This window comes from Anser cygnoides, chromosome 5, assembly GCF_040182565.1.
Source record: "Anser cygnoides isolate HZ-2024a breed goose chromosome 5, Taihu_goose_T2T_genome, whole genome shotgun sequence".
NCBI lineage: Eukaryota > Metazoa > Chordata > Aves > Anseriformes > Anatidae > Anser > Anser cygnoides.
Window position 1 is genome coordinate 55,297,284 of NC_089877.1, and position 18,417 is coordinate 55,315,700.

Consider the following 18,417-nt stretch of genomic DNA (forward strand, 5'->3'; position numbering starts at 1 on the left):
GTTAGGAAGATGCAAATAACTTCATTTTCAAACCATTACTTAATTAATACTGAGTAGCATGTGAAGAGTTAGTTCTGAGAAAAATATAACTAGTGAGATAAGCAGTCAGAAGACACTACCCTTTTCTACTATTTTAAGATCAAATGCTTTTATTTTCAAATGATCTTTCTGTACTTCCACTCATTTTAGACTTGCAGCCTGCCTATTCCTTCGTCCCCATGTGCTCTCTCTACTCATAGTTAATAGTGGCTAATACGCCTAGCTATCCAGAAGTAATTCTACTCTGAGTAGCAGGAAGAACTTTCAGTAATACAAAGAACTAGGCAACTAGGAATAGTTGGCTTCCACTTCGGAGATTTTTTGTTTCTTAGCATAGAAGTGGGAAAATAAAGGGTTAGCTCACAGATGAGATCAGCAACTGTTGCTTGTGCCGCTTAGAATAGGGCCTATTATGCATTAATACTAACACAACAGGACCGTTAACAGTGCTCCCCTACTGAGGCCTTGTATGGTAATGGCCTAAACTCTGGGCTTGTGTAGCTCAGCTACAAATCTAAAGCTTCTGAATGTGATCTGTATTCCAAACTGAATGCACATTAGTTGATACCAGAGCATTAGCCTCAAATGGATCAGGACTTTTAGCTAGAGACACTTGCAGGTAACAAATTCTCTCTATCGCGTCTCTGTTTTTAGGATGTGGAGAGCTATGATCCAGTTCTGAATCCTGTTCTGAATCGTGAAGTCCGGAGAACTGGAGGCAGAGTTCTGATTACTCTGGGAGACCAAGATATTGATTTGTCACCATCCTTCGTTATCTTCCTCTCTACCAGAGATCCAACAGTAAGCAAAACTCAAAGCTCTCCTCTTTGTAGAAATGGTATGTCAGTGAGCTGAGAGTTTTTTGTGTTTCCTGTGATAGGTTGAATTCCCACCAGACCTCTGCTCTCGTGTTACGTTTGTGAACTTTACAGTAACTCGCAGCAGCTTACAGAGCCAGTGTCTGAATGAAGTCTTGAAAGCTGAAAGACCAGATGTTGATGAAAAACGCTCTGATCTCCTCAAGCTTCAGGGTATGCTTACCAAAACTGAAGTAACTTCTTCCTGTTCTAAGAGGATACAGTGGTTTAACTCTAGCTGTAGAAATACACAGTGAAATACTTTTATAGCTGATACCCTTGCATTGTTAGCATTGCCAATGGCAAAATATACACAATTCATATAATCCTGGAAAAATAGCACACCTATACATTATGTAACCAGATTTTTTCATCTAATTAAGGTGAATTTCAGCTGCGCCTGCGTCAGTTAGAAAAATCCCTACTCCAGGCACTTAATGAAGTGAAGGGACGTATCCTGGATGATGATACCATCATTACTACTCTTGAGAACCTGAAGAAGGAAGCAGCAGAGGTTACTAGAAAAGTAGAGGAGACAGATATCGTCATGCAAGAAGTGGAGACTGTTTCTCAGCAGTACTTGCCTCTTTCTACAGCATGCAGCAGTATCTACTTTACTATGGAGTCACTGAAACAGGTAGGATGAGTTCTCCTTCCTGCCAGAAGCCTCATTTATTTACTGTTCAAAGCTAAGTAGGTACTTCCTAATTCCAGTCCCAGCTGCCATGTTGCAATTTCATAGGCATACACCATTGACTGTCAAAACCTGTAGAATTCTAGAGAGGAAAACAAACTCTTTTTGTTTTTCAGATACATTTCCTGTACCAATACTCTCTCCAGTTTTTCTTGGACATCTATCACAATGTCTTGTATGAGAACCCAAATCTGAAAGGAATCACAGACCATACTCAGCGTCTCTCAATCATCACAAAGGATCTCTTTCAGGTTCAGTATTTTATTCAGCAGATGTACTTAAATAATTTTTGAGGGCCCAGAATTCAAGGCTCCTTATGATACTAATTTTACTATTTTCTTGGTAGGTGGCTTTCAACAGAGTGGCACGTGGCATGCTGCATCAAGATCATATAACATTTGCTATGTTGCTGGCCCGCATTAAACTGAAAGGAACTATTGGGTAAACGTTTGTTTTCTTACCTCACTTCAGTTGAAAAAGTGTATTGAAAAGGCAACACAGAGCTAAAGCCTTCTTTTCCCTTACTAGGGAGCCTACATATGATGCAGAATTCCAGCACTTCTTGAGAGGAAAGGAGATTGTACTAAACACTGCATCTCTCCCAAAAATCAATGGTTTGACTGTAGAGCAAACAGAAGCAATGATGAGGTTGAGCTGCCTTCCTGCATTTAAGGACCTTGTTTCAAAAGTTCAAGCTGATGAGGTAAGTGTTGGCTAGATTTTCTTCTGCATCAAGCTACCTGGTTAGGCTTTAGAGATTCCGCTTTAAGAATTTCATGCAACAAGTAAGGTCTCCCGGAATGAGAAAGGAAGCCTTACAGATTAACTAATTGTAGTCACTGGGAAAATGTAAATGTTCTTACTTCATTTGTAATCAAGCTATGAAATTTGCTTTGTAAATACCAGCATTGATCATCACTCAGCCTTGGAAGCAGCTTATTCATCTCACTGTTAATCCAATTTTGCAGTCAGCTTTTTTGCAGACAGAAAGTGTGATGTCTTATCACATCACAGTGATACAGTAGAAAATTATGCATTAGAGGGGAGCAGCTCTAGCCATACATACATTGATATGGTGGGCTCTTGAAGAATTTAATGAAGAGTTAAAAACTTGATAAATGTGATTGTCCAAGTGCAATTTTGCTCAGGGAAACATTCAAACCATTTATTATCAACAAGCCTTGGAAAAGACCAAACTGTATGGAGTGTCAGACAAGATGTGGTGCTACATTTAATGTTTGACTTTAATTAATACGACAACCGGTCTATTACAGCAGTGCTTCTGTTTAGCACTGTTAGCCATCACTAGCTTTGCAAGACTTATTTGTAAATGGAAGCTCAAATGCAGCATCTAGTACTCAGTTGAATTTTTTATACTAAAGATGGATGGTAGGACATGAGTATTAAATGGGAAAAGTCTTAAGAAGTTGTTGTACATTTCATTGATTAAACATAGCTACTTAGTGTTTTAAAAAAAAAATCTAGAAGGGGTTTTGCAAATGGAAGGCTGTTAGAGCTTGGGCTATTTTAAATACAACCTTACGCTAGCAATCTTTTGTTTCTTACTGAAGGCTGGTATATAGCTGAACATTTCTTCAGTGCATTAAATTCTAGATTTTAAGGCTGAAATTTAAGATCTCTGTTGCATCATGAACAGGACCTGGACCATACAGCACAGTTTTGGTGCCATGAAACTCCATTTCAAGTATTTTGCATTTTCTTTCAATACAGCAATTCTGTATCTGGCTGGATAGCAGTTCACCAGAGCAAACTGTACCATACCTTTGGACTGAAGAAAAACCTGCAAGTAAGTTAAGTTGCACTATTGTCCACACCAATCCTACTTTACTGACTTCAGTCTAGGGAGAACTGACTAGATTTTAAAGCAATTTTAAAATAGAACGGGAGTTTGGACCTAAATGACTGGGAAAATCATGAACGTGGGATTGCAGAAGAACTTCAGTCTGTTTTTATTTTTAAAAACAACAGCAACAGGTTACGGAATGAGTGAGATGATGAGAAGAGATTTGTTGTCTCTGGAAGTTTAAAAGCATATCATGGCACTTCTAGACTGTAGGTTTTGTAAACAAGTAGCATTTTAGTACAGTCACGAAGCATCCTATTAAGACAGGCTTTTAGAAGGCTCACAAAATGAGACATTGAGCAGGTAATTAAAATGTCATGGAAAGCAAACCCACTGAAACTGGTGCATTTCTTTGGACTGTCCAGGTGAACACAGTATAAAGCACTCCGTTATTAATATGTTGCAAAAGATCTTTCATTTAGTCTTAAGAACGAGACAGGAAAAATCGAATGGAGAATTGAAAAGAGGTAAGAGGTAGGTGTTGGGGGTTGGTTTCTTACCTGTCCGATTCTGTTTCCCCTTTTCAGCTCCTATTGGACAGGCCATACATCGCTTGCTTCTGATCCAGGCCTTCCGTCCAGATCGTCTACTGGCAATGGCGCATACCTTCGTTTCAACGAATCTTGGAGAGTCATTCATGTCCATTATGGAGCAGCCTTTAGATCTGACGCACATTGTAGATACAGAGGTAACCTGCCCGTTTCTGGAAGGCTAAATTTCCTGATGTAATGCTCAGTGCCACTTTGCATGAGGTCCATCGTGAGTAAACCTGTTCACAGGACATTTTTCTTCTACTTACACTTCTGCCCGTGATATGAAGAACGGATTGTTTTCCTGTTTGTTAATAGGAAAAAATAAGAGTGATGGAATGTCTTTAGCTGATCAGAGGGAAGAAAGACTGAGCTTACTGCACTTATTGTGTATTCATGTACTGACTGCTTTGTATCTTTTGAAACTTACTGTACAATAGGTGAAACCTAATACCCCTGTGCTGATGTGCTCAGTGCCGGGTTATGATGCCAGTGGTCATGTTGAAGACCTTGCAGCTGAGCAGAACACACAGATTACTTCTATTGCTATTGGTAAGAACGTGCCACTTCTCATTATCTAAGCATAAATTAATTTGTTAGCAGTAAGAGCTTAAGCAACCTTCTGTCTTTTAGGCTCTGCTGAAGGGTTTAACCAAGCAGACAAAGCAATAAACACAGCAGTGAAATCTGGAAGGTAAGTTCTATCTACTTTTTAGCTGGAATACTGTCTAGTAGAAAGGTGAACTGGGTTGGGAATAATCAATTGGCTAAATAGATAAAATTGTGAAGAAAAAATAGTCCCAATTTTCTGAACTGAAATTTATAATAACTTAGGCACACCTGTTTACAACTGGTGCTTAACTTACATATTTTCAAGGAGAGAGGTAGGTTGTATCTGCAGAACAGGAAAGTTAGCTATTTACAGCAGTGACTGATTCTATGTAGAAGAAAGGTTTAAAAGGAGGAGGAAAACCTGTAGCATTAATACCAGATTCTGTTACTTTTTGTGGTGATAATAACAAGGGTCCATAAGTAGTACGCTAAAAAGCACTTTTGTTTCAAAATTTCATAGATGGGTAATGCTGAAGAATGTTCACCTGGCTCCTGGCTGGCTCATGCAACTGGAAAAGAAACTACATTCCCTGCAACCCCATGCTTGCTTCAGACTCTTCCTTACCATGGAGATCAATCCCAAGGTAATGCTGATCTGAAATTTGATGCTCTGGTACAGCAATTGGCCTGCAGAGCCAGGAATGCTGCCCAGGGAAGGATTTCTCGTGACTGCCTTCCTGCATTAATGGAAGGAGAACACATGTTGCCAGAGTAGTTACTAGCCTTGGGTTTTAGTAACCGAAGTGTACCTGCACACTTCATAGCATTCCTTTCGCCGATTCCCCCACACTCCCAATGAAAGACAGGATTTCACTGTGTGCTTACAACGAGGTTCTGGGGTTTTGAAGCTAATGCCAAGTGTGCTGTTAGAAGGATTTAATTTAGTGAAGGCTAAAGAAGTTGGGTTTACCTTTTCTCTTCTAGGTGCCAGTGAATTTGTTACGTGCTGGCCGAATCTTTGTGTTTGAACCTCCTCCTGGTGTAAAGGCAAACATGCTGCGGACTTTCAGTAGCATTCCAGTTTCTAGAATGTGCAAGGTAAGGCTGTGACTTGTATGGGTAAAATGTAAATGTCAGATTGTGTTACTAAAATTGTACTTCAGAAAGATGATAAAATGTCAGCTTTCAAGGTATACATAAAATGTCTTGTTCACCCAGTAGTAAAGTAGTAGTTGCTCCTTCTGTTAATAGAATATACTCAATTCTGGTAGCAATCTAGCATTAAATGTGACACATTCTAGCCATTTTGCAGGCTTTGATTTTTATCAGTTCACTTGGGTAATAAGTGTATTTTTTTCCTCTACTTCCTAGTCTCCAAATGAACGTGCTCGTTTGTATTTCCTCCTTGCCTGGTTCCATGCAATTATCCAAGAGCGTTTGCGCTATGCTCCACTGGGTTGGTCCAAGAAGTATGAATTTGGAGAGTCTGATCTGAGATCTGCCTGTGACACAGTAGATACATGGTTGGATGATACAGCAAAGGCAAGTAGTCTTGTGTACATCAGGTACAGATAGTATTTAGATTACGTGAGATCTTCAGTTGAGGAAGTCTGTTCTGGAAACCTTCAGTAACTTAGATGAGTAGGCTGAAATAAGCTGGTGGCAATTTAACTTAGTTCTTAAGTTTGATTCCTCTGTCAGAGGAGAGGTGGAAATGATGCTTTCCTACTAATTACATTGCATTTTACTCACAGGGCCGCCAAAACATTTCACCTGATAAAATCCCCTGGTCTGCATTAAAGACACTGATGGCACAGTCTATCTATGGAGGCCGCATTGATAATGAATTTGATCAACGTTTATTGAACACTTTCTTGGAACGTCTGTTTACTACTCTAAGTTTTGATAGTGAATTCAAACTTGCTTGCAAAGTTGATGGACACAAAGATATTCAGATGCCAGATGGAATCAGGTATCTTTCTCCTTCAGCTGATCACTGCGTACAACTTTTCTTTTTTTTAAAACAAAAACATGTAAAGCATAACCTGTATCTTTGTGTGCTGGAATTTGTCTGTGTAAACATTTCTCCTGGGCACAGAACTGCCTTGGCATTATAACTGAGGGAGGGAAGCTTTCTAATGAATACCAAAATCATGACTTGCAGGCGTGAAGAATTTGTCCAGTGGGTTGAGATGCTGCCAGATACACAGACACCATCATGGCTGGGCCTGCCAAATAACGCAGAGAAAGTTCTTCTCACCACACAAGGTAAAAAACAGAACTTCAACAATGTCTTATGGGCATTGGAAAGCTGATAGTTTAACTAAAAAGCAGATGAGAAATATAAGTCCTGCTGAAGAATTCGGATTTCCCCTCCACCCTCAACATAGTCAGTTTAACCTTTGCAGTTTAAACACACTATCATTTCAGAAACTTACTAGTTCACTTGTGAATTCAAAAGCCAGTTATATCCAGCCTTCCAGATGTCAAGGTCCCATCTTCATTCTGGAAGGCCTTACTGTCACCTCTGGAAACACGTGCAGCTAGACAGTTCTGAATCTTAGGTCTAGACTGGGGGAAAAAAAGTCCTACTTCTATGTAGTAGGGTGTTTTCATTTTGATGCCAGTGCGTCTCTGACTAACAGCATATTTTCTGTTTTAGGCATAGATATGATCAGTAAAATGCTGAAAATGCAGATGCTGGAGGATGAAGATGATCTAGCTTATGCAGAAACTGAGAAGAAGACGAGAACAGATTCTACATCAGATGGTCGCCCAGCCTGGATGAGAACACTGCATACCACAGCCTCTAACTGGCTTCACCTTATCCCACAGACTCTAAATCACCTGAAGCGGACTGTGGAAAACATTAAGGTAAGAATTAAGTTTTATCTAACATGGACATAGGAGTCACACAAGCTCTAATGTGTGAAATCAGTGCCTTTTGATTTCAAGTACCAATTAAGCTGTTACACAGGATAGTGGAACCTGTACCGATGTTGATTCTGACTGCCCTAGCCCCTTGCATGCCCCGCTGGGTTTCATGAAATGCTCTTAGAAGTTGGTCCTGTGTTTTTCTGGGGAATTCTTTAAAGAAATATAATTGTAAACTGCATATCCCAGGTACTGCTTCTGAAGCTTCTCTGTGATCAGGTAACAAGAAACAAGTGCTTCCTTTTGTACTTGTAGCACACTGACTGCTACTTATGGTACTGCCTTTACAGCCAGCACACATTACTTTGTATTAAAGTTCAGTGAGAGTGAGGGGACCTATGGCAGCAGCTCCTGCTAAGTGAGAACAAATTGCAGGGAGAAACTCCTGAGATCTGGACAGGATTAACCTAAGCACTAACTCAGGAATAAGCTCATTGAAATTGAATATGGCTGTGATTGCCAAACTGCTTCTAAAGACTTAATCTAGGATAGTAGTTGAGAACCTTTTGTAGCTGATGACAAGAAATCCACCCTTGTTTGGAAGGTGTCAGGTGCAGGCAGTCTGCATTAATTGTTCAACTAAAAGTCTAGTTTTAGTTGTAGTGTTAGTAAAACTACCCCTTTTCCAGCAAGAACGTTGAATTGTGATTAAAGTAGCTTACTTTGTATGTTTTGTCAATCAGGATCCTTTGTTCCGGTTCTTCGAGAGAGAGGTGAAAATGGGAGCTAAGCTGCTTCAGGATGTGCGTCAGGACCTTGCAGATGTGGTTCAAGTGTGTGAAGGAAAAAAGAAACAAACCAACTACCTGCGTACACTTATAAATGAACTGGTGAAAGGTATGGTAATTCAACTTGGTATCTCCCAGGGCTTTGCTTGCCTCTTGCACTCTATAAGTTAGAGGCTGTTATGCTCAGCAGCTTAATTGCAGGAAAATTGGGAGTGGCTTTACCCTTTGGCACAGGCAACCCTTTTGAGTTGAGCATAAAAATCCAATGGGCTTAGTTTGGAATTTCAAATTGAGGTAGGTAATATTAAACTTCTTCAGGCAGTTTAAGTTAGCAGCTTAATTTCTAAGCTGAAATCTTTCTAGATTCTTTCAGTCTGTAAATTGTGATGGAACAAAGTTGCTGATACCACAAAGTGAGTAACATTTCTCCTAAAAAAATCACCTGGCAAATATTTGAGTTTTCTAAATTTCTCTTTCAGGGTTGTAGGTAAATTTCTATTTCTAGTAATACTTGAAGATCTGTTGTTGAAGTACCCTTCAGATGTCTCCTTTGAACAAAAATGTTTCTTAAAACAATGTAACTTGGCCTCTTCAGTTCTTTCTAAAGCATTCAAACCTTCAAGAAAACTTAAAGATATGTTAATACACTATATACCTGTGTGTTAGTGAAGTTGCTGTTGAAGGGTTTCTGTAACTGGATGGTATTTTAAGTACTTGACCCGGAGGCCACCTGCCTTGAAACCTTGGTAAATGCTTTCACTTCTTTAGGAGCCTTGCAATAGATGCTTGTGTCCCAATCTAACTTTTAAATGGCTATTAGGAGAAAAAGAGAAATGGTTAAAGTCTCAAAATAGTGCACAATTGCAACCTGTATGCAAGCAAAACTTAATTTAAATCCCATTTTCCATAGGGATTTTGCCTCGCAGCTGGTCTCATTACACAGTGCCAGCTGGTATGACTGTTATCCAGTGGGTGTCTGACTTCAGTGAACGCATCAAACAACTGCAGAATATTTCCCAGGCAGCTGCCTCTGGTGGAGCAAAAGAACTAAAGGTATCTTGAGCCAATATCATCTAGAGGTTATATCTGAATTTAGGTGCATAACGACTTGATGGAGTCTTCATATCAAGACTTCTTACAGTTTTGTTAGGCAAAAGAGCTTTGCTTCTCCTAAATGTGCTTGTGAATACTGTTGAGTATCTCCTGGTACTCTAGTGAGGCCTAGCAGGGTTAACAGTTAATATGGATTAGAGGGGAACAGTGTTTTTACAACAGAAAATGTAGCCTTAGAGGAAAAAGCAGTTCAGCAGTTACATAGTAACTGTATAGTATTCCAGCAGCAGGAACATTTTAATGCAAATTTGGATTGATGAAGTAACATTTATGATAATCACTAATTAATACCGCAGCCATATGCAGTGATAATCTTTTTCCCCTTCCCCTCTTAATTAGAACATCCATGTGTGCCTTGGAGGCCTGTTTGTACCAGAGGCATATATCACTGCTACACGACAGTACGTTGCCCAAGCAAACAGTTGGTCCCTTGAAGAGCTCTGTCTTGAGGTCAATGTTACAACTACACAGAACGCGGTCTTGGATGCATGCAGTTTTGGAGTTACAGGTAAACTTACTATGGGAAGAAGGAGGTCCTTGTTCTACAGCACTTTCAGAAGCCCCTGGTCTTAAACGGGCTGAATTAAATGAACAAGTCACATCATTGCAAGAGTTAGACACTTTTTGAAGCTGTTTAAAGATCTTGTTAATAGGGAAGTGTTTATAATGGTAATAAATCCCAAGATTCAGATCAGTATATGTTTAAGCAGTATTGGAGAGTGTACCTTTTACTTTACAACCTCTCTTTGGGGGATATGAAATACTTCTAGCACTTTTAGAGGACTTAACAGAGAACCAGAATGGCTATAGTTTAAAACATCTTACAAAACTTTGGTGGATTAACATCACAGCCCTTAAATGATACACAGGGAGACTTGCTTTGTCTGGATATATGAAAGCTGTTGGAACTCTAAAGTGTATTTCAATTTACAGGCCTGAAGCTTCAGGGAGCTACATGCAGTAACAACAAGCTGTCACTTTCAAATGCTATTTCAACCGTACTGCCCATTACACAGCTTCGCTGGATCAAGCAGACAAATGCTGATAAAAAAGCGAATGTTGTAAGTATTGATAAAAATATTTTTAAATATATATATTAAAAAACAACTCTTACAATTGTGTCTTCTTGTGGCTGTCCAGACAATCTTTTTTTTCTGAAATGCTGCCTTTTTTCTGGTACCACAAGTAAAATTGTTCTTTTCTAATATTCTCAGTATCAGAGGGTAGCATTAACTAGGTCTTTCAGTTGTAGTTAGGTTAAGAGGAGACAGAAGCATCCAAAAACATTAGTGCTTTGTTCAAGACAAAATTTCATATGAATAAATTAAAGAAAGCTATGCTTTAAAGTGAATTTATTATTCCTGTTGCATATTGAGTTACCCGAGACTAAATTCCTCTCTCATAAATACCACCTAGTGGTATAGAAGCTTCTAGCACTCTTCGGCTGCCTTGTGTAACTCCTCTGTACTCACTTTTTTTCCCAGGTGACATTACCGGTTTATCTGAACTTCACTCGTGCAGATCTGATTTTCACAGTGGACTTTGAAATAGCGACCAAGGAAGACCCTCGCAGCTTCTATGAACGTGGTGTTGCAGTTCTCTGCACTGAGTGAAAAACTGTTTTGTTTGGTAATACTGTAGCCCTTGTCAGTCTTCTGTGTATTCTTCACCTATACTTTGTAGCTGATATGGTTAGGCTAGGTTGGCAGATGGATTCGTGGGAAGTTGACTAGAAAGAAGGGGGGAGTGTAGTGGAAAGCTGGTAGGCCAGATTTATTTGAAGGAAAAGCGTATGAGATTTTTAGACCGTTATTGACATGTGGTATTAGCTGGATCATATTATATGAAATAAAATCTATAGCAAGACTTCTGACTATTTCTGGAATCATTCTGGTGACTGGTCTGGAAAAACTACTTATGATCTTTTCAGAGAATAACAACTAATAAATAAATTGGTATTCAAGCATAGTGTTGACTTTCTCACAGCTCACTGAGCTAACTTTCAGCACCAAGAACCGTGTGTCTAGAGCACAGAAACGAGAACCTTGAAACAGAAAGTCCTTAATGCAGCAGGACAAGGGGCCTGACATTATGTGCCATGAGGTCTGATACTCAATAAGTTATTCAAACTGGCTATTGTTTGAAGTAGGCTGCTTTTACGCAGCTGCTGAGATGCATTCAGAAGCTAGACTATCCTTAACAAGACTTCCTTGTCCTACTGACTACAGGGATTTCTCTCTCTTAAGCTGCTTTTATGGTAACATAAGGCTCCAGTTTCCTGTCTCTTTAACCCAGGAAGATAGCATTAGATTTGAATGTCTAAGTACTGTCACCATGTGGCTTACTTACCTTTCAGTATCTTCTCCTGATTGTTTCTGTGTTATTTTTTTCCTACTGGATTATTTCAGTTAACACCTGGTTTAAGTAAAACTTTCAGTAGATGGATTGGAGGCTTACACAGGCAAAGGGCTCTGAATTTTAAGATATACTTGCTCTAACCACTTTGTTTTGAAGCCTATTAAAAACTAACTTATCTCCAAACTGAAGGGAAAAAGTTACTTTAATAACATAATTATGCAGCTGTTAAGAGAATGGTACAAGCTACCTTTATTAGGCATTTTTAAAAAGTCTGAAATTAATCTCTGCCAGTCATGCAATATGAACAGTTTCTGAATGCTTTCAGAGGTAATTGGTACTGGCATATTTCAAGCAATCATACTTCTGCAGGTATAGTCCATTTATGTGGAAAGGAAACTACTAAAAAGTTTATCATCAAGGAGGGAGATCAGAGAGGTTTTACTGACCAACCAACCTCCCATCAGCCTGCACCACACTTCCACAACTCATGATTGTTCTCACTAAGGAAGAGGAGTACTTACAGATGCTGTGTTCAACTTTGCATTGTAAATTCTAAACTGGCAGATGTACTGAGCATATATAACAAAAATACTGTTCAGAACAGGTAGGAACAGATATATTAATAATACAAGTCAACAACTCTGATTAAAGAAAAAATAAATGAAAGCTAGATTGCTACATTCATTTCAGCTTAACATAATTGTTTGTAGTCAAACCTGTAGAGTCGTTCACCATACAGCTGCTTCCCTCCTGTCATACAGCAGGTCAGACAAATGAAGAGCAAACACTGTGGAGTGAAAAAGGGGAGGGGTAAGCATTAGGTATGGAAAATCAACAGCAATTTAGTCATTCATCCTTCCCTCCTCAACATACCATTGCAAAAAAAATGTCTACCAGGTTCATGTTATAGAACAAAGAGGTCTTTCTATATATATATAGAGAGAGAGAGAGATAGATATTCATACCTCAGGTTAGATAGCACGAAATTTCTTTCTTCGTAGTTTTTCACCAGCACCCTCTGCAGTGGAAATTCCTTGTTTTCTTTTAATTAGTGGCTGTTTGGACATTGTTTCATCAGAGTCATCTGTTAGCATGGTTTGTGGAACACTGTCACCTGGACTTGCAAGCGGATCTGCAGAGGCTGAAGAATTAATACCCATCAGTAAGGAGCAGTCAGGTGTCAGCCACATGGAGGGAAGTGCTTCTGTGGCTCTAGTCAGTTCAGAGGATTGTGACAGGCTTCTTGAGAAATCCTTCTGTTGGCTAGCAAGTTCCGGGGGTGCTTTACAGTCAGTTGCTATCTGGGTGTGGATTTCACCAATTTTTGTTTCTGGGCAGAACCAGTGCAGAGTTTCAGGGAAGGCCTCTCTGTCTTCTGAAGCATCAGCATTCTCCAAAGCCATTGCTTTTGGGGCACTGTTCACCCACGGTGCAACTTTTGTACTATTTAAAGAATTCAAGCTGCAGTCAGAGTGTATGGATGCATCTTCTGAATCACCATCATAAGGATCTAAAAACTGAAACAGATCTTTATAAATATGGTGGATGCTTATTTGTCTGAAAAAAATACAGAATAGCATACAATGGGCTTAAAAAACTCTTCAGCGTAACAAGTCATAAACTTACTATGGAAGTTTTGTTTATCCACACAATCCCAGCCCGTATTTTATTTTTTGAGTTATACACTGAAAACAGGGCTGCTATAGGCTGAACCTACTTGTGATCCCTTCGAGTCCCTTGCCTTCTTGAGTCCTTCAGCAAGGAGGCTAGGCACGACCTATATAAGAGAAGGTTACATAGGTCTAATAAAGCATCTTCCCATGAATTATTGATCACTTGAAGTAAAACTAAAGCAGGTAAAAACCTGGAGAAGAGGAAGCCAGGTTGTCCCCTCCCCCCCAAAGTTAATAAAAATATGTATCAGACAGTCTGACTTCTAAAGGCCTGGTTTAAAAAAAAAAAAAAGGCACTAAAATAGAAGGACTAAGGAGAGCTATGGTAAATTCTACAGCACTTAAGATGTCACTATGAAGAGAACAATGAGTAATTGTATACCCTACTATCAGACATAAACAAAATCAGAATTTAATAGTAGCGAACATGTAATTTAGAGGTTGGAGAGCTTTCCCTTCAAATTAGGTCAACTTTTGTTCTTTTACGTTCGGTACAATCTGAAATTCACCTTCATTATGAATTTTTACAACAAAAGTTCCCAACAGGACTCACGTAGCACAGACCCTGTCTCAGCACAGGAACAGCAGTCAAGGCTCTGGCAGGCTCTGTGCTTCCACGATACTTATCAGAGCTCTTGGGGGTGCTCATTTTTCGCATTATACCTACAGGTGCTGACAAGAGCCAGTAACACGCAGTATTTCTGTAAGCTTGGTTTAAGTGCCCAGATGCAGAAACTTACCTACAAAGTTCCCAAGATCAACAAAACTCAGGGTTCACAACAGTAATTACAGCTATGTTCTGCTGTGTTTTGTATTTCCACATCATAGACTTAGGATGCATACACAGATTAAATTCACCAGAATTTAGCAACACATGCTGGTGAAAGGGGTGAACAAAAAAAAAAACTAGCCAGATCTCTACTCCAGAATAAGTTGTTTGGTTTTTTTTTTCCTCCTATTGATATTAAACACACTGGTTTGACAGACAAAACTGTTCAGGAAGTTAGCGATATTCATAACTGCCCCACCAACAGAGCTGCTCTCAATCTCATCTGAAGCAAGCATTCAGCAGGCAGTCTCTGCCCAGCCCTGCAGAAACCCAGCTGCACCAGAGCTGCCAAAAGTCAACCACCAGAGACAACCTAGGGCAGCTTTAAGCATGTTTTAGCAGGGAAAGTATGTCAAACCTAGTACTTTCCTGCCTCACTCCTGCACCTCCCCCACCTAATTTTGCTAAACTTAATAACAGTTGTGAGGAAGAGCCTGATGAACCAAACGATGTTGTAGGATTTTCTGTTTTGTTCCCCTGCCCCCTTTTCATTTTACAGTCTCAAGAAAGAACCCCAACAACCACGCCTTGGACTCTCCCTACTGAGATCAAAGGTAGGGAAGAGCAGCGTTGGATGCCAGGCATTAGAGATGCTCATCACCACCAAAACACCCCAGAGACTCGAGCCTCACCTCAGCACTGGATTCAGACTCTGACTCTGTACTTGACTCTACGATGCACTTCTGCTGCGGAGGAAGAAAGGGAAGAAATACTGCTCAAAGCAGAACTGCAGGCAGCTTTGGGTTGAAACCGAAGCTCTAGTACAAACCATAGATTCTGTGTTTTTCCAAAGCTTTCAGCTTTTCAGCTTGTCTTTTCAAACATCCCACATTTGTGTTGCTGATTGGCTTGTACAAGTGAGAAATGAGCAAAAATAGAAGCCCTTTATTCTTCCCCCTAAAGCTTCCTCCCTCCTTTTTTGTTTCTTTGCAGGTGATACCATTTGAATTGATTATTCACACATGCTCCCCATGAAATATTTTCCAGCACAGCTATCTGCACCATCAGGCTACTGACAAAGCAGCTAACTAAATCTAAATTACACTTTAACAGGGGCATAAAGAAACAGCAATTAGAAAAAAATGTTACCATGTATTTATGTGCTAGTCTTTCTATGTAGTCCGAGCTTTTAACAGAATCCTTCATTTCCTGAGCATCTGACAAAACAGGAAGAGGGTAAGAAAATACATCAGAGAAAGTTCAATGTTTCCTAGACATGGTAACTCCCTCTATGCTAGAAAGGTTTGTCAATCCTTCATAGAGCCTGTTAAGTTACTAATCAAAGGCAGCTGCTGTTGAACAAGAAGCAACCCCTATCTTCTACCAAAACAACAGTTTGATTCACTGGTTATTCGTGCAGCATGAGAAAGATGTACATTTTTTGAAGCAGCAGCTTACATTTGGTAAAGGTTTTTTGTTTGATTGTTTTAAGAAATGGCACTACAAGATCCTCAAAGAGGTGTCTGTACTCAAGACACCAGACTAGGCTAGAGAAAGCGAACACAAAGCCACTTTCAGCCACCCTTCATCCCAGCCCTCCCACCTGGCTCTGGGGTCCCCACACACCCCCTGCCCTCCCCAGGGGCTCTGCTTGCAGGAGATTCACCTCTCCCCAGCCCCTCCACAGGCTGCCCAGCCCGATGCCGCCTCCGCCGCCTCTTCTCCACCAAGGCCATCTTCTTCCACCACCTGCACCCTCCTCCAGCTTTATATGCCTGGGCTCCCAGCCCCCTCTTGCTCCCGCCGCTCAGCTCCCTCAGCACAGAAACACCTCTCTGCTGAGAAAGGTGGAAGTAAAGCAAGGAAGAGGAGGGGAAAGGCCTCCTGGCAAAGCCCTCTCTGCCACAACCAAAGGCCCCAGACTCCTTCACAAAAGGGTTTCATGAGAGCCAGCTGTGGGGAGGTCTGCAGAAGCAATCTGCAGAGAATGGCTGTCTGAGCACTCTGCTCATTGCATTTGTTATACGTAAAGCACACCTGTATGCAGACAAGCACACAGCTCTGCAGTTGAGTTTGCAAGGCCTGGCAGCCAGAGATGCATCACCCCCCCCTCCTCTCACTGATTTATTTTCTGTAGCCCCTTTCCATTCACACAACCCTCAGAAAATAATCCATAGTCAAGGGAGTATAAGAGCCCCAGTGAAACTAGGGTCTGTCAGTGGAGCCAGGAGCTGGTCATTGCCCTGAAAAAAACACCAGGAGACATGAGAGGGAGAGCGGCTGCACCAGGAGCAGCTCACAGTACACTCCAGACAACTTCTGCTCCGCTCCTCCCGCCAGCTGAGCTATGTACACCTTATCACATACACCTCTCTTCTCCCCTGACAGCTCCTCTTCCACCTCCTTACCTTTACTGCCCAGGCTGAGACCAGTCTAATAATTATCTCCCCTCTTTGGAGCCTTCAACTGCTTCCACATCAGAACAGAGACCAGTCAAGAGTCTCCTACACCACTGAAGTGGGATTGAAGAAGTGCTAAGTAAGTGCTTGCAGTGCTAGCTGGTTTGAATGAGCACATACGACCATCAACATGGCTTTAGAAAACTTTCTCTTTCAAAATGCCTGCCCAAAGAAGCTACTAATGCTTTACAAGCAACAGATGTTAGCAATAAGGACACATCAGGTGGTAATCAAGAAAATTGTTAGTCTCTGAGGGATTACAGGTGGAACTGTGACATTGGGAATCACATCTTCCCTGCACAAAATATTTTTAAAAATGCAAGATGGAACCTCATTGCAGTGAGAGTGGTTTTACTTCAGTTGTGATAGGGAGTGTCTGAAGCAAGATACTTAGTCAAATTACCTGAGTTGATCAGATGAAGGAGGTACAGAGTATGAAGTTCTGCAGCCACAAAAAGGTCAACCCATGGTGGAATACAAATCAAATATGTTTCAGTCCAGCCCTAGAGTGTCGTGACAAGCTGAAAACAAGGTACTGTAGTAACTGCAAGCTCATCTCACACTGTGGAAGTGTTTCTGTCTATCAGCAGTTCAGGAAATCTTTGACTTAACTTCCTATTAAAATCAAGCTGTGAACAAAGACGTTAGAAACACAGTTTGAAGCTGTTTTGCTTAACAGTAATTGGCTTTATCCCTTACTTCGTTTGTACTTGCACATATGGTGCCGTATATGACTGCAAGCATGGCTGAACTACAACTGGTGCTGCAGTTTCCTCATTTCTGCAGCTTACCTTGAAAAGCCTACAGCAGCTATTATGGTTAATATATGACTGTTGATCATTTAGGAGAAAGAGAGAGAGAGAGAACAAAGCCAGCCTTTGAATTCCTGTACTCACAGCTGTTTGCACACAACAACATCCCATTCTCTTCTTCATGAAGTCTTCTCTCTGTGATGCATGACAGAAGGATTTGGAAGACAAAGACATGTCCTTGGTGTCTGCCCTAGTCTGTGAGTACAGACATGCCATGTTCTGAGCTAGCTGTTGTAAATAATCCCTTGGGAGCAAATCCAATAGTGGATATTTTGTGGTATACAAACCATGGGCGTTTTTAAGATTCTTGGTTTTCTTCTGTACGTCAGAGGCAGCACGAGCTGGAGACCTGAACTGGTAGTTAAAGCAGAGGTTCTGTTCTTGGCTTTTGTGCCTTGATGCATGACCTTGGAAAAACCATTTCACAAAGGGAATGAATTAACACTGGTTGAGAGCACTGATGTGTTTAAATCAATATATAAGGCAAGAAACAGCTCAACAGGGAAGAGAGAGATTTTCTTCAATGCTTTATTTCATGAGAGCTACGTTAACCATCATGTGAGTGAAGCTGTGAAACATCATTCCTGCTGAGTCAAGTGACCAGAAACAAGATTTTCATCTTGTGGAGGCACATGCTGATCCCTAGGTTCTGAAACACAACCCAAGGCCAGCTGGGAATTGGGCATTTAGCAGTTACTTTGTTACATTGCCACAGTCTAACTTTACCATGCAGCAACATTTTAGCACTACTTTGCTGTCAGCATTTCTGCGCAGTTGTAGCAGAGCTACATGCTTAGCATTTCCCAGCAGCTGTTTGGTCAGAAGCCAAAGCTCCTCAGGCTGAGGACCAGCTCCCACGGCTTGCAGCTGACACATCTTCACACTTTTCAGAAAGCCTCCTGTAAGTTCCTGGGTTGTTGATGCACATAGTGGACATTGCACAGCAAATATGTAAAACTTGTGTTTTATTAAGCCAGAAAGCCATGCTAACGTTTGGAGAAGGAATTTCATTTTTAAAGGCTGGCCAGACCATTG

General features: G+C 40.7%; 2 protein-coding genes across 6 annotated transcripts in view; one reads left to right on the forward strand and one right to left on the reverse strand.

The window, feature by feature from the left end:
• Positions 1 to 11,177, forward strand: part of DYNC1H1 (dynein cytoplasmic 1 heavy chain 1) — a 44,357-nt gene extending 33,180 nt beyond the window's left edge. The window contains exons 58-78 of the mRNA XM_048069884.2: positions 694 to 840; positions 920 to 1,070; positions 1,280 to 1,533; positions 1,707 to 1,841; positions 1,937 to 2,031; positions 2,119 to 2,293; positions 3,322 to 3,397; positions 3,982 to 4,142; positions 4,425 to 4,536; positions 4,618 to 4,678; positions 5,057 to 5,180; positions 5,521 to 5,634; positions 5,908 to 6,078; positions 6,291 to 6,508; positions 6,701 to 6,804; positions 7,199 to 7,410; positions 8,154 to 8,307; positions 9,109 to 9,251; positions 9,651 to 9,819; positions 10,245 to 10,372; positions 10,796 to 11,177. Coding sequence (XP_047925841.1) covers positions 694 to 840; positions 920 to 1,070; positions 1,280 to 1,533; positions 1,707 to 1,841; positions 1,937 to 2,031; positions 2,119 to 2,293; positions 3,322 to 3,397; positions 3,982 to 4,142; positions 4,425 to 4,536; positions 4,618 to 4,678; positions 5,057 to 5,180; positions 5,521 to 5,634; positions 5,908 to 6,078; positions 6,291 to 6,508; positions 6,701 to 6,804; positions 7,199 to 7,410; positions 8,154 to 8,307; positions 9,109 to 9,251; positions 9,651 to 9,819; positions 10,245 to 10,372; positions 10,796 to 10,924 — 3,033 coding nt within the window. The 3' untranslated portion in view covers positions 10,925 to 11,177. The remainder of the gene's footprint in view (positions 1 to 693; positions 841 to 919; positions 1,071 to 1,279; positions 1,534 to 1,706; positions 1,842 to 1,936; positions 2,032 to 2,118; positions 2,294 to 3,321; positions 3,398 to 3,981; positions 4,143 to 4,424; positions 4,537 to 4,617; positions 4,679 to 5,056; positions 5,181 to 5,520; positions 5,635 to 5,907; positions 6,079 to 6,290; positions 6,509 to 6,700; positions 6,805 to 7,198; positions 7,411 to 8,153; positions 8,308 to 9,108; positions 9,252 to 9,650; positions 9,820 to 10,244; positions 10,373 to 10,795) is intronic.
• Positions 8,123 to 16,490, reverse strand: LOC106046995 (uncharacterized). Of its 5 annotated transcripts, none has more exons than XM_048069888.2 (6): positions 15,778 to 16,488; positions 15,261 to 15,328; positions 14,804 to 14,854; positions 13,387 to 13,446; positions 12,635 to 13,186; positions 8,123 to 12,456 (listed from the first exon to the last, which is right to left on the reverse strand). In XM_048069888.2, exons 1-5 carry the CDS (start codon positions 15,845 to 15,847, stop codon positions 12,641 to 12,643), a joined length of 795 nt encoding a protein of 264 aa, XP_047925845.2. In that variant the 5' UTR covers positions 15,848 to 16,488; the 3' UTR covers positions 8,123 to 12,456; positions 12,635 to 12,640. The 5 variants fall into 5 exon arrangements, with proteins under 5 accessions (XP_047925845.2, XP_013053726.3, XP_047925846.2 ...); XM_013198272.3 differs by having other exon boundaries at positions 14,804 to 14,857; positions 15,778 to 16,487; XM_048069889.2 differs by lacking the exon at positions 14,804 to 14,854 and having other exon boundaries at positions 15,778 to 16,490.
• Between the last annotated feature and the right edge of the window lie 1,927 nt (positions 16,491 to 18,417).